This window comes from Budorcas taxicolor, chromosome 5 (genome assembly GCF_023091745.1).
Source record: "Budorcas taxicolor isolate Tak-1 chromosome 5, Takin1.1, whole genome shotgun sequence".
NCBI lineage: Eukaryota > Metazoa > Chordata > Mammalia > Artiodactyla > Bovidae > Budorcas > Budorcas taxicolor.
Genome location: NC_068914.1, coordinates 104452548 through 104465195, shown reverse-complemented (window position 1 = coordinate 104465195; position 12648 = coordinate 104452548). Strand labels below are relative to the sequence as shown.

General features: G+C 39.0%; 1 protein-coding gene across 1 annotated transcript in view; it reads left to right on the top strand.

Moving 5' to 3' along the window:
• CDK17 (cyclin dependent kinase 17) overlaps positions 1-12648 on the top strand; it is a 105746-nt gene that overhangs the window by 52431 nt on the left and 40667 nt on the right. Inside the window, 1 exon segment of the mRNA XM_052639738.1 lies at positions 11967-12113. Within this exon segment, the coding sequence (XP_052495698.1) occupies positions 11967-12113 (147 nt within the window).

The window sequence follows — 12648 nt, the reverse complement described above, 5'->3', positions numbered from 1 at the left end:
AAGTTTTTACTGTAACAACTGATGTGTCATGCCGGGGTCCAGCCCCGGTGGATCCAGGGAATTCGAAGCGGGGATGGCGTTGGCGAGGAAAAAACTTATTTATTTATTAATATAAGATTAGATTAGGAAGAAATAGTGTAGTAGGAAAATTAAGTGGAGAAAAGAGGCTGAATAACTTGGTTTACATGGAAAGCCAATAAAGTTCCAGACAAGGAGCTTGCACCATCTACGTTAGTCCATTTGAATATTGGAGAGTGCCCTGCCTTGGGCTCTCTCTCTTACAGATCTTAGAAGCCGGGACAAGTAAGTAGACATGGCGAGCCTCCACGCCCCAGATGGGAATTCAGCCTGAAATTAGAGTAAAGAGGAGACATGGGGGAAACCAGTCCTTCCAATGACTGGCCCAGCCTCTGTTGTCTAGAAAGGCCTTTTATACCTTTTTGATTGTACATAGAGATCAATGGTAATACGAAGTTATGCAGCATTAGCAGCCCAGACTCTTATCAAAACCAGGCTTTTCTCTCTGCATACATAATTTTATACACAAGTCTTAGGTGACTTACATCATCTTCCGGCCAAAAGGGCCAATTAACATTTTACAGCCTTTTTTCTGATAAGGGTTTGTCAACCAGAAGACTTATTTGTGGTGTTCTTCTCAAAGTCTGGTGCCACTCTCAGAAAACACTAAATAAAGTTACATTCTTACATAGCAAAGATACAGCAATTTATAACAAGTAAAAGGAGTACAGTGATTTATAACAAAGGAAAGTAATTAACTCAAAAGTCTAGTGTTGCTAACATCAGAACTATTATATATGTTTTTCCATATGCCGTTTACATTGATTAACATCCTCCCAGGTGCCTAAAAGATAAAGAATATGGAGGTCTGGCAGCAATCATTGAGTCAACAGTGAAAACCCATCACCAATATGATTTTTAGCTCTTTAGAAAAGGCTCTGTATCTTTAAGATGCTTTAAGCTTTGTGCTTCTCGCGGTTGGGGGGCTGTAAGCAATTCACAAGCTGTAAGAGGTCCAGGGGAACCTGTTAGGCAAGCTAGAGAGTTATCAGAGGGGGTTTAAATGAAACATCCCTTTCAAATGCAGAAGACTAAAGCCCTGAGTTAACTTTTTCCAGAGAGTGTCAGAAAAGTAGAAAAATACAATAAGGCAGGCAGATTCTTATTTTTTTGGGTACATGCTCAGGAAATACCAGGGGGAAAACCTGAGGTCTGATTAGCCTTGCCATCAGAGCTCTTCTGCATGACCTTGTCACGGGTGGAATTCCTCACGCTGGCTGCCGGCAGTACCAACTGATTCTTCCTTTCATGACTGATTTCTCCATAGAATACAATGCTGTATGATAGCATTATTCCCACAGTAGAACTTCTTTCAAGATTGAACTCAGTCCTCTCAGACTCTTCTGCTCTTTTATCAACTAAGTTTATGTGGTATTCAAAATCATTTATTGTTATTTCAACAATCTTCATAGCATCTTCGCCAGGAGAAGATTTCTCTCAAGACCACTTTTCTTTGCTCATCTTTAAGAAGGAGCTCCTCAACCGTTAAATCTTTTTATCGTGAGATTGCAGCAGTTCAGTCATATCTTTAGATTGCATTTTAATCCTACTTCTCTGCTATTTCTATCAAATCTGCAGTTTCTTCCTCCACTGAAGTCTTCGACCTCCTCAGAGTCATCCATGAAGATTGGAATCAACTTCTGCCAGACCTCCTGTTAATATCTTGCCTTCTTCCATGAATCAAGAATGTCTTTAATGATATCTGGAATGATGAATCCTTTCCTGAAGGTTTTAAATTTATTTTTTCTAGATCCATCAGGGGAATCACTGTGTATAGCAGCTGTAGCTGTATTAAATATATTTAAGACATGAAAATCAAAATTACTCCTTGATCCATGGGCTGCAGAGTGGACGTTGTATTAGCAGTCACAAAACATTCATCTCATTGTACATCTCCATTAGAGCTCTTGGGTGACCAGATGCATTGTCAGTGAGTAGTAATATGCTGCTGCTAAGTTGCTTCAGTCATGTACGACTCTGTGCGACCCCAGAGATGGCAGCCCACCAGGCTCCCCCATCCCTGCATCCTCCAGGCAAGAACACTGGAGTGGGTTGCCATTTCCTTCTCCAGTGCATGAAAGTGAAAAGTGAAAGTGAAGTTGCTCAGTCGTGTCTGACTCTTTGCGACCCCATGGACTGCAGCCCACCAGGCTTCTCCGTCCATGGGATTTCCGTGGAGTGGGGTGCCATCGCCTTCTCTGGTGGTAATATGAAAGGAATTTTTTCTAAGCAGTAGGTCTCAAGAAGAGTAGGCTTAAAATACTCAGGAAACCTGTTGTAAACAGATGTGTTGTCATCCAGACTTTGTTGTTCCTTTTACAGAGCACATGCAGAGTAGTTTTGCACAATTCTTAAGGTCTCTAGGATTTTGGACTGGTAAATGAACATTGATTTCAGCTTTAAGTCACCAGCTGTGCTAGCCCCTAACAAGAGGGTCAGCCTGTTCTTAGAAACTTTAAGGCCAGGCATTGATTTCTCCTCCAGTGAAAATCCTAGATGGCATCTTCCTCCAGTAGAATGCTGTTCTGTCTACATTGAAAATCTGTTGCGTAGTGTGGCCACCTTCATTAATTATCTTAACTAGATATTCTAAATAACTTGCTACAGCTTCTACAGCAATACTTGCTGCTTTACCTTGCACCTTTCTGGAGATAGCATCTTTTCTTAAACTTCATGAACCAGCCTTTGCTAGAACTTTTCTACAGCTTCCTTACCTTCTTTCACCTTTATAGAATTAGAGAGAGTTAGGGCCTTGCTGTGGAGAAGGCAATGGCACCCCACTCCAGTACTCTTGCCTGGAAAATCCCATGGATGAAGGAGTCTGGTGGGGTACAGTCCATGGGGTTGCACAGAGTCAGACACAACTGAGTGACTTCACTTCACTTTTCACTTTCATACACTGGAGAAGGAAATGGCAACCCACTCCAGTGTTCTTGGCTGGAGAATCCCAGGGACGGGGAGCCTGGTGGGCTGCCGTCTGTGGGGTCACACAGAGTCGGACACAACTGCAGCAACTTAGCAGCAGCAGCAGCAGCAGCAGCAGCAGCAGCAGCAGCAGCAGCAGGGCCTTGCTGTGATCTGGGCTTTAGCTTAAGAGAATGTGGCTGGCTTGATCTTCCATCCAGCCTACTAAAACTTTCTCCATATCAGAAGTAAGGCTGTTTTGATTTCCTTTTTTTTTCTTTTTACTATGTATGTTTACTGAAGTATAGTTGACTTACAATATTTCAAGTGTACAGCAAGGTGATTTCAGTTATACACATATATTATTTTTGAGATTATTTTTCATTATAGGTTATTATAAGACATTGACTATAGTTCCCTGTGCTGTACAGTAAACCTTTGTTGCTTGTTGCATATTTATTTTTTTTTAAATTAGAAATCTAGCATTCCATTCATACTAAGTCAAAGAAGAAGAAATCAAAATGTCATAAATTTTTCAGTTAGGCAAAAATTCATACATTTTTAAAGACATATATATATATATATCAGCAGAGACATTTCTTTGCCAACAGAGGTCCATCTAGTCAAGGATATGGTTTTTCCTGTGGTCATGTATGGATGTGAGAGTTGAACTGTGAAGAAAGCTGAGCGCCGAAGAATTGATGCTTTTGAACTCTGGTGTTGGCGAAGACTCTTGAGAGTCCCTTGGGCTGCAAGGAGATCCAACCAGTCCGTTCTAAAGGGGATCGGTCCTGGGCGTTCTTTGAAGCTGAAACTCCAGTACTTGGGCCACCTCATGTGAAGAGTTGACTCATTGGAAAAGACTGATGCTGGGAGGGATTGGGGGCAGGAGAAGGGGATGACAGAGGATGAGATGGCTGAATGGCATCACCGACTTGATGGACGTGAGTCTGAGTGAACTCCGGGGGTTGGTGATGGACAGGGAGGCCTGGCGTGCTGCAATTCATGGGGTTGCAAAGAGTCGGACATGACTGAGCGACTGAACTAACTAAACAATTACAATAATACATCAAAAATCACTGATCACAGGTTACTACAACAAATATACTACCAATGAAAAAGTTTGAAATATTGTGAGAATTACCAAAATGGGACACAGAGACACAAAGTGAGCAAATTCCATTGGAAAATGGTACCAATAGACTTGCAGGTTGCTGCAAACCTTCCATTAATGTAAAAACAAAACAAAACCCACATTATCTGTTGTGCAGTGAAACAGAGTGCAATGAAAGAAGGTATGCCTGTAGTTATATTTTCAGGATTTAAAAGAAAAAAATAACCTGAAGAGTTTTCTTAATTGTACAGCAGGCAATCCCGGATCAAATTTAGACTCCGGTGATAAAGTAAGCCAACACATTACATATTTTAAGCACTTGTAGTTGGAAAGTGATTTTTCAACATTTTCATCTGCTTGTGTGTATTTGGCGGAGGAAGGGAAAGAGGCACGGTTTATATGAAGTCATTCTGAGTATCATTTATTGCCCTTTTACCTTTAAATTTTTTTAATTAATTGATTTTTAATTAAAGGATAATTGCTTTATAGAATTTTGTTTTCTGTCAAACCTCAACATGAATCAGTCATAGGTATACATATGTCCTCTCCTTCTTGAACCTCCCTTCCATTTTCTTCCCCATCCTACCCCTCTAGGTTGATAGAGAGCCCCTGTTTGAGTTCCCTGAGACATACAGCAGATTCCCATTGACTATCTATTCTACATATGGTAATATAAGTTTCCATGTTACTCTCTGCATACATCTCACCCTCTCCTCCCTTCTCTCCATGTCCATAAGTCTGTTTCTCCACTGCTGCCCTGCAAGTAAATTCTTTGGTACCATCTTTCTAGAGTTTGTATTTATGCATTAGTATAGGTTATTTCTTTCTCTTTCTGACTGACTTCACTCTGTGTAATAGGCTCTAACTTCATCCACCTCATCAGAACTGACTCAAATGTGTTCCTTTTTATGGCTGAGTAATATTCCATTGTGTATGTGTACCACAGTTTATTCATCCATTCGGCTGTCAGTGGACACCTGGGTTGCTTCCATGTTCTAGCTATTGTAGATAGTGCTGCAATGAACATTGGGGTACATGTGTCTTCTTCAGTCTTGGTTTCCTCAGGGTATATGCCTAGAAGTGGGATTGCTGGGTCATACGGTGGTTTTATTCCTAGTTTTTTAATGAATCTCCATACTATCTTCCATAGTGGTTGTATCAATTTACATCCCCACCAACAGTGCAAAAGGGTTCCCTTTTCTTCACACCCTCTCCAACATTTATTGTTTGTAGACTTTTTGATAATGGCCTTTCTGACCGGTGGAGGTGTTAACTCATTGTAGTTTTGATTTGCATCTCTCTAATAATGAGTGATATTGAGCATCTTCTCATGTATTTGTTCTCTTCTTTGGAGAAATGTTTGTTTAGGTCTTTTTCCCACTTTCTGATTGGGTTGTTTTTCTCATACTGAGTTGTATAAGTTAGTTGTATATTTTGGAAATTAATCCTTTGTCCATTGTTTCATTTACTGTTATTTTCTCCCATTCTGAGAGTTGTCTTTTCACCCTGCTTATAGTTTCCTCTGCTGTGCAAAAGCTTTTAAGTTAATCAGGTCCCAGTTGTTTCAGTTCAGTCCCTCAGTCGTGTCCAACTCTTTGTGACCCAATGGACTGCAGGACGCCAGGCTTCCCTGTCCCTGTCCACTTGTTTGTTTACCTTTAAAATTTTGATCTAGCTATGGCAAAAAACTGGAGATCTTTTTGACAGCTAGAAAGGCATAAAAGTTGTTTTGGATTATACATGCACACATATATTTGAATGGAATATAAATGTATTTATGTATTTGTATGTTTGTGTTAAGTGCTGTGAGTGAAAAAAAGAGAGGAATAGATGGGGTCAGGAAAGAGCCCTCTAAAGAGTAACAGTAATACTTAGGCCGAAATTTGATTTTTAAAATACTTGTTCAATAACAGTAATAATAATTTCAATAACAGTTTGAAAATAATTGTTCTCTCTGTAGATGGGTCTTAAAAATATTAAAACCAAACAGTTGCAGAGTTTTTATTTAGGGTTTATTTTAAATCACAGCACATTTACTTCTAAGGTAAAAATAGTTTTTTCAGTGGCATGAATTAAATATAAAACTAAATATTCAAGCATTCACTCTAAATCACATTCTTACCATATCTTAATCTTCATAAAAGTGATGGTGTAATGATGCTAAAGCTGAAACTCCAATACTTGGAAAAGACCCTGATGCTGGGAGGGATTGGGGGCAGGAGGAGAAGGGGATGACAGAGGATGAGATGGCTGGATGGCAAAACCGACTCGATGGACATGAGTTTAAGTGAACTCCGGGAGTTGGTGATGGACAGGGAGGCCTGGTGTGCTGCGATTCATGGGGTTGCAAAGAGTTGGACACAGCTGAGCGACTGAACTGAAATGAAAGATCCTCACAGTTCCAAATAAAAGTTTTTGCCAAAACAGAAAAAATATTTTATCCCATTTCTTGAGAGTTTTGGTTTTAAGAAATCAGTAATTTAGCCCTGCTTTATTATAATATAGTAGTTAATGTAAATAGTAATTTTTACTTCACGAAAAGTGTTTTATTGTGGCATTGTATGTATTTTTGTCATCAGGCTAATGGGAAAAAAGGTTGGTATGCACAACTCAACTTAGAGATAATTAGAAATGTTGGTAAATCTTTAATTTGGGAGTATTTTTTCTTTAATAATGATCTAGGCAGTGTTGATGAAATTCTTTAACATCCGTGTTTACTGATCATTGTGACTTAATTAAAAGGTTACGGTTACAGCATGGAAGATAAAAATAGGACCTTTTTGAGGTTGTGATGTGTTTTATTATGAAGTGTCTTTTCTCTTACTAATATGAATTAGAAATGTCTTTCTTAATCCTGACAGATTAGAAAATACATATGAAGTTCTTCTATAGACTAGAATTTTCTCCCCTCTTGATGGAAATGCCTACTATTCTAAGTTATAAACACAGAGTTTCTCTTACTATTTTGTTCAAAAAGCATCGTATGAAGAAAAAGTTAAGGCTTATGTGATTTTCCTCCATCCCCCTTTTTGGTACCCACTTAAAACTACCAAAATTTACTTAAAACTCTATATTGGCAGTATCCCAAGAGAAATACAATGCAAGCACCATACTGGATTTTTAAAGTATTTTGCAGGCATATTCAGTTAGTAGAATTAGTTTTTAATATACATTTTATTTAACTAAATATATCTAGAATTTAAAAAAATCATTATGCATATAACGATTTTTTTTCACATTCTTTTAAACTACTAAGCCTTTAAAATCCAGTGTGTATTTTTTACTTATAGTACAAGGGAGTTTGGATTGTCTACTTTTCAAATGGTCAGAATGGGTTGTTTCTGTGTTATGTGAATCAATTCCATAATAACACATCTGTTATAATTTTTTTTTTAATCTTTATTGTCATCTAAAATAAGAGGCAGGTACATGGTCAGCAAATTTTCAGAAATGGTGTGTAAGATTCTCAAGTGGTAATGTTTGTATAATTAGACATTAGTAACCATGTGACTGGAAAAGGTGATGGCACCCCACTTCAGTACTCTTGCCTGGAAAATCCCATGGATGGAGGAGCCTGGTGGGTTGCAGTCCACGGGGGCACTAAGAGTCGGACACGACTGAGCAACTTCACTTTCGCTTTTCACTTTCATGCATTGGAGAAGGACATGGCAACCCACTCCAGTGTTCTTGCCTGGAGAATCCCAGGGACAGTGGAGACTGGTGGGCTGCCGTCTGTGGGGTTGCGCAGAGTTGGACATGACTGAAGTGACTTAGCGACTTAGCAACCATGTTTTGAGAAAATTGGAGTCAAAAAGTTGGTAATTGTGAGCGAGTAGCTCTTAGGGCTTTTTGTTTGGATACGCAGATTTCTTGAAGGAGTATGTGTTGATGATTCCTAGGATACTCTCATGCTTGATAATTTGCAAAAGGCATAGAGATTTTTAAAAAGCTGTTAAGCATATGATTATGTTTTATTAGAGGGAAAAAATACTTAAGATTAAAGTAAGCAAAGGGGAAAGGGTGTGTAGGGCAGAGTCCAAGAGAAACGAGGTATGAATTTCAGTTATTCTCTCCTAGTGGAGTCGCATGACAGTGCTTCATTCTTCCCATTGTCTTGTGTGACAACGTGTCAGAGTGGTGCTAACCAGGGAAGCTTACCTGGATCTTGGTGTGCAGAGGTATTTTTAGGGGTCAATTACATAAGCGTGGAAGTACCTACATGGCTGTCTTTAGTTACTCAGTCTCCAGCTTCCCTTATTCTTTCTCTCCCTAGAGGTCAAACTGACAGGCATGCAAAGATAGGGATTTACCATAATTTACATTGTTAATATAAATTATTGGGTGTGGCCCAAGATTTCAGGTATACAAAGAAATTTATCAGGCAGGATATTGCAGGAGTCAGAGGTTATCTTCCAGGAGCTAGTCTTAAGTGATCCCTCTTTAGAATGTGCAGAGTTTGACCCCCCCCCCCCCCCCCCACCTCCCAAACTTGCAGAATTAGCCCATTATTGCACAGAGTGATTCTGGAGCTTTAGAAAGGAAGGGTGTGTCTCTAGTATAAATTCCTAAAGAAACTAAAGGGTAGATGAGATTGGCAATAGCTCAATTCACCTTAAATACTATTTTTTTTTAAACAAATACGTGGATTACTGACCCTCAGGGTAGAGCTAAATGAAGACTGACTTTGAAAAGTAAAGAATCTAACATTTAGGACAGCTCTATAGTTACAGATTTCTTAATTGGAATCAATCTTTGAGTTTACTGACTGCCTTCTATAAATTCACCTTGTTTGTTAGAATATATATTATCTCCATCTAATCCGTATCTGAACTTCCATTTCTGTCTATGATGAGAGGAATTAGTATCAAACCAAGGCTCCTTGGAAGAAAAGTTATGACCAACCTAGACAGCATATTGAAAAGCAGAGACATTACTTTGCCAACAAAGGTCCATCTAGTGAAGGCTATGGTTTTTCCAGTGGTCATGTATGGATGCGAGAGTTGGACTGTGAAGAAAGCTGAGCGCCGAAGAATTGATGCTTTTGAACTCTGGTGTTGGCGAAGACTCTTGAGAGTCCCTTGGACTGCGAGGAGATCCAACCAGTCCATTCTAAAGGAGATCAGATTTGGCCACCTCATGTGAAGTGTTGACTCATTGGAAAAGACTGATGCTGGGAGGGATTGAGGGCAGGAGGAGAAGGGGACGACAGAGGATGAGATGGCTGGATGGCATCACCGACTTGATGGGCGTGGGTTTGAGTGAACTCTGGGAGATGGTGATGAACAGGGAGGCCTGGCGTGCTGCGATTCATGGGGTTGCAAAGAGTCAGACACGACTGAGCGACTGAACTGAACTGAAGGCTCCTTATCAAGGGCTTCCCTCGTAGCTCAGTTGGCAAAGAATCTGCCTGCAATGTAGGAGACCCTGGTTCAGTTCCTGGGTTGGGAAGATTCCCTGGAGAAGGAAATGGCAACCCACTCCAGTATTCTTGCCTGGAGAATCCCACGGACAGAGGAGCCTGGCAGGCTATAGTTCATAGGGTCGCAAGGGTCAGACAGGAGTTAGCAACTAAACCACCACTAAGGCTCCTTATTAGACTAGGGAAAAAGTATACTTTGAAGGCATTGTAGAGCTTCTGAGTCAGTCAAGACTTCAGGAGTAAAGATTCAAGAGAGAGAGAGATACTCTGTGCTGGGTTTCCTCTTGAAATATTTTCCACCTCTTAAGCTCTTTGGGATAAGAAGATAAAATTGAGCAGTGTATGAGAGGTGAGCGAAATATGACTTGAGGGAGTTGAGTGGAGCTTTCAGTAGATTTTGTTGTTACTTTTGTCCTGGGTTTGCAGCTGGCATTGTTTGAAAGGCCACACTGTCAAGAGTGGAAACAAACAGAAGTAGGCCAGTCTTTACTGTATCTGAAACTCAGTCTCAAACCAGCTGTGTTCCTAATTGGACTGAGGTGGTCTGCTGTTACTCTGGAAGAGCAGGTGGAAAAAAACTAAATCCTTTCTAGAAGAAGAAAACATCATCCAGAGCTTCTACATTTTTTCCTAAGTATTTTCATATAGTCATTCGCATACAATGTGTAGTATTCTGTGTAGTATTCTGTAAAAAAATTACTATGCATGCAGTAGGACCAACAGAAGAAAACCAGCAGTCGAAACAGGTTATACAGATTATTCATAGGTTATGTAATTCTGGAGCTATAGCAAGAGCTTTAAAGTACTGTAACTAACCTAGTCATGAAAATAGACAGCATGGTGAAGAAGTTCACTGGAGAACTTGAATCTATAGAAAGGAATCAATTAAGAATAAAGGACTGAAAATAGAACCCAATAGATCAGTTTAACTGTAGTTTAGACACAGCTGAAAAGAGGACTAGTCAACTGCAAGATAGTAGAAAATATTCAGCAACAGTAATTTATCTTTAAGAATGTAAAACAGAATTGGTGAAACATAATATTACTTACAAATTTGTGTTTGATACCCGCCCCCCAGCCTTTGAGCAGACAAAAATTATTCATTATAAATACCTTATGTAGCTTGTTTAGCACACTCAGCTACTTGGAGTAAAGTCCTGGAATGAAAAAGTAAGCAAAATACTTACCAATTCAGAATAGATATCCAGAGCTAGATGGTTAAACAGGTATTTTAACATATTAGTGTTAGAAGATTCTTACTTTTAGTTCGGCTAATGGTTTTAATATGCTTGGTAATCTGATAAACTGGTTTAATTGCTAAGTCGTGGCCGACTCTTGTGACCCTATGGCTGCCCTCTTGTAGCCTGCCAGGCTCTTCTGTCCATGGGATTCTCCAGGCAAGAATACTGGAGTGGGTTGCCATTTCCTTCTCCAACAGTTAAGACTGTAAATTAGGAAAGAAGTTACGGGTAAATAATTGAGGACTTGATTCTGGCAACCAGTACCTTGTTTAATCATACCTAAGACTCTACTATGAATGGTACCATTGGTATATGTACTACTAAGAAAAGAGAAAGCTGTCAGTTGTAGTTGACATTGCATTAATTGTGATACATCTTGATTTCAGAGATGTTAAAATGTGGGGGAAAAGGTAAATGATAATCTTAGTTTTAAATCTCAGTTATGTCATTGTTTGTTTTCAGTCAAGGAACTTCTTTGGGCCTATTTGCTTACTTGTGAAATTGGGATAGTATAGTCTACTCTTTAGAATTAGGAAGGCTAAATGAATTAAAAGATACGAATAGTCTTATGCAGTAGGCATTTTGAAACCTGTTAATTAGACTTTCATTTTTTTCTTTCTAAAATTTGGCATTGTTATGATAGTAGGAAGAGACTCCTGACAACTGATGGGATGGCGTGAGGGAACAGAACCCCAGTATATTGGCTAAATAAGAACTTATAAGAAAATTTCTGCTGGTGCTGTTTAATAAATTGTCAGACTTCATTCTTTATTCTCTCCCTGCTTCATTGCTTTCACCTGTCTTATCTCCTCAGTTGTGTCTAAAGATATCACTGATTCCAATATGATGATTGATATTTATAATGATGGAACTAGCACATCAAAATAATAATATATTTTCACTGAAGTGGCTTTTAAAGAGTTCATTTTAGGAAAATTTCTCATCCTTCTAAGTTTAATTGTGATGCTTAAAATCTGTCTTTAGTTTTGTAGAATTCTTGCTCTTATGATGATACTATATACATATGGCATTAATCAAAATGAATGGATATTTTTAAGGAAGAGGCTAGATTTTGTGATGTTTGATGCACATGAGAATTCTTACTTTATACGTATTTTGAAGATTCCCAGTAAACCCAGAAAAACATTGTTCTTGAGCAGTAAGATATTCATAGCTTTACTCTTGTGTTCATTCTGTTTTCTTCTTTCAGGATTTTTCAAGTCACATTCAGTTGATAGGATGAAAAAATTTAAGAGAAGGCTATCCCTCACGCTTCGAGGAAGCCAGACTATTGATGAATCATTGTCTGAACTGGCTGAGCAAATGACTATTGAAGAAAACAGCAGCAAAGATAATGGTAAATATTTGGGTGAGTGGGGTGGGAAGGAGAGATGCTTCTCCCTTGAATTGCTTTATAAATCCAATGTACATTTACTTTCCTGGTTAGTTCCTAATAGCTTCCTTTTGTTTATTTCTTTGCCTCCTTCCCTAGTTCAGTAACTTTCGCTTGCTTACTGGAATGTTCCGTTCTTAAACAGTGTTACTCTACCTGGTCTCTAACACTGATGAATTCTATATCCTGTTTATTGTCCCATTTTCAGTGGTTCTTGAATAACAGTACTTTGTAATGTCCTAGATAAGTACCTACTTTTAAATTAACATTTAAATATTTTTGTTATTCTTATAATTAAAGTTACTACAGCTTAGAAGTGCAGAGTAAGTTTGTGAAATTCCGGGGAATTCCCTGGCTGTCCAGTGGTTAAGACTTAGCACTTTCACTGCTAAGGTCTCGGGTTCCATCCCTGGTCAGGGAACTAAGATCCCACATGCTGCGTGGTGTGTCCAGGAAAAAAAGTTTGTGAAATTTCTGTTTGAGACCTCATCACAGATTT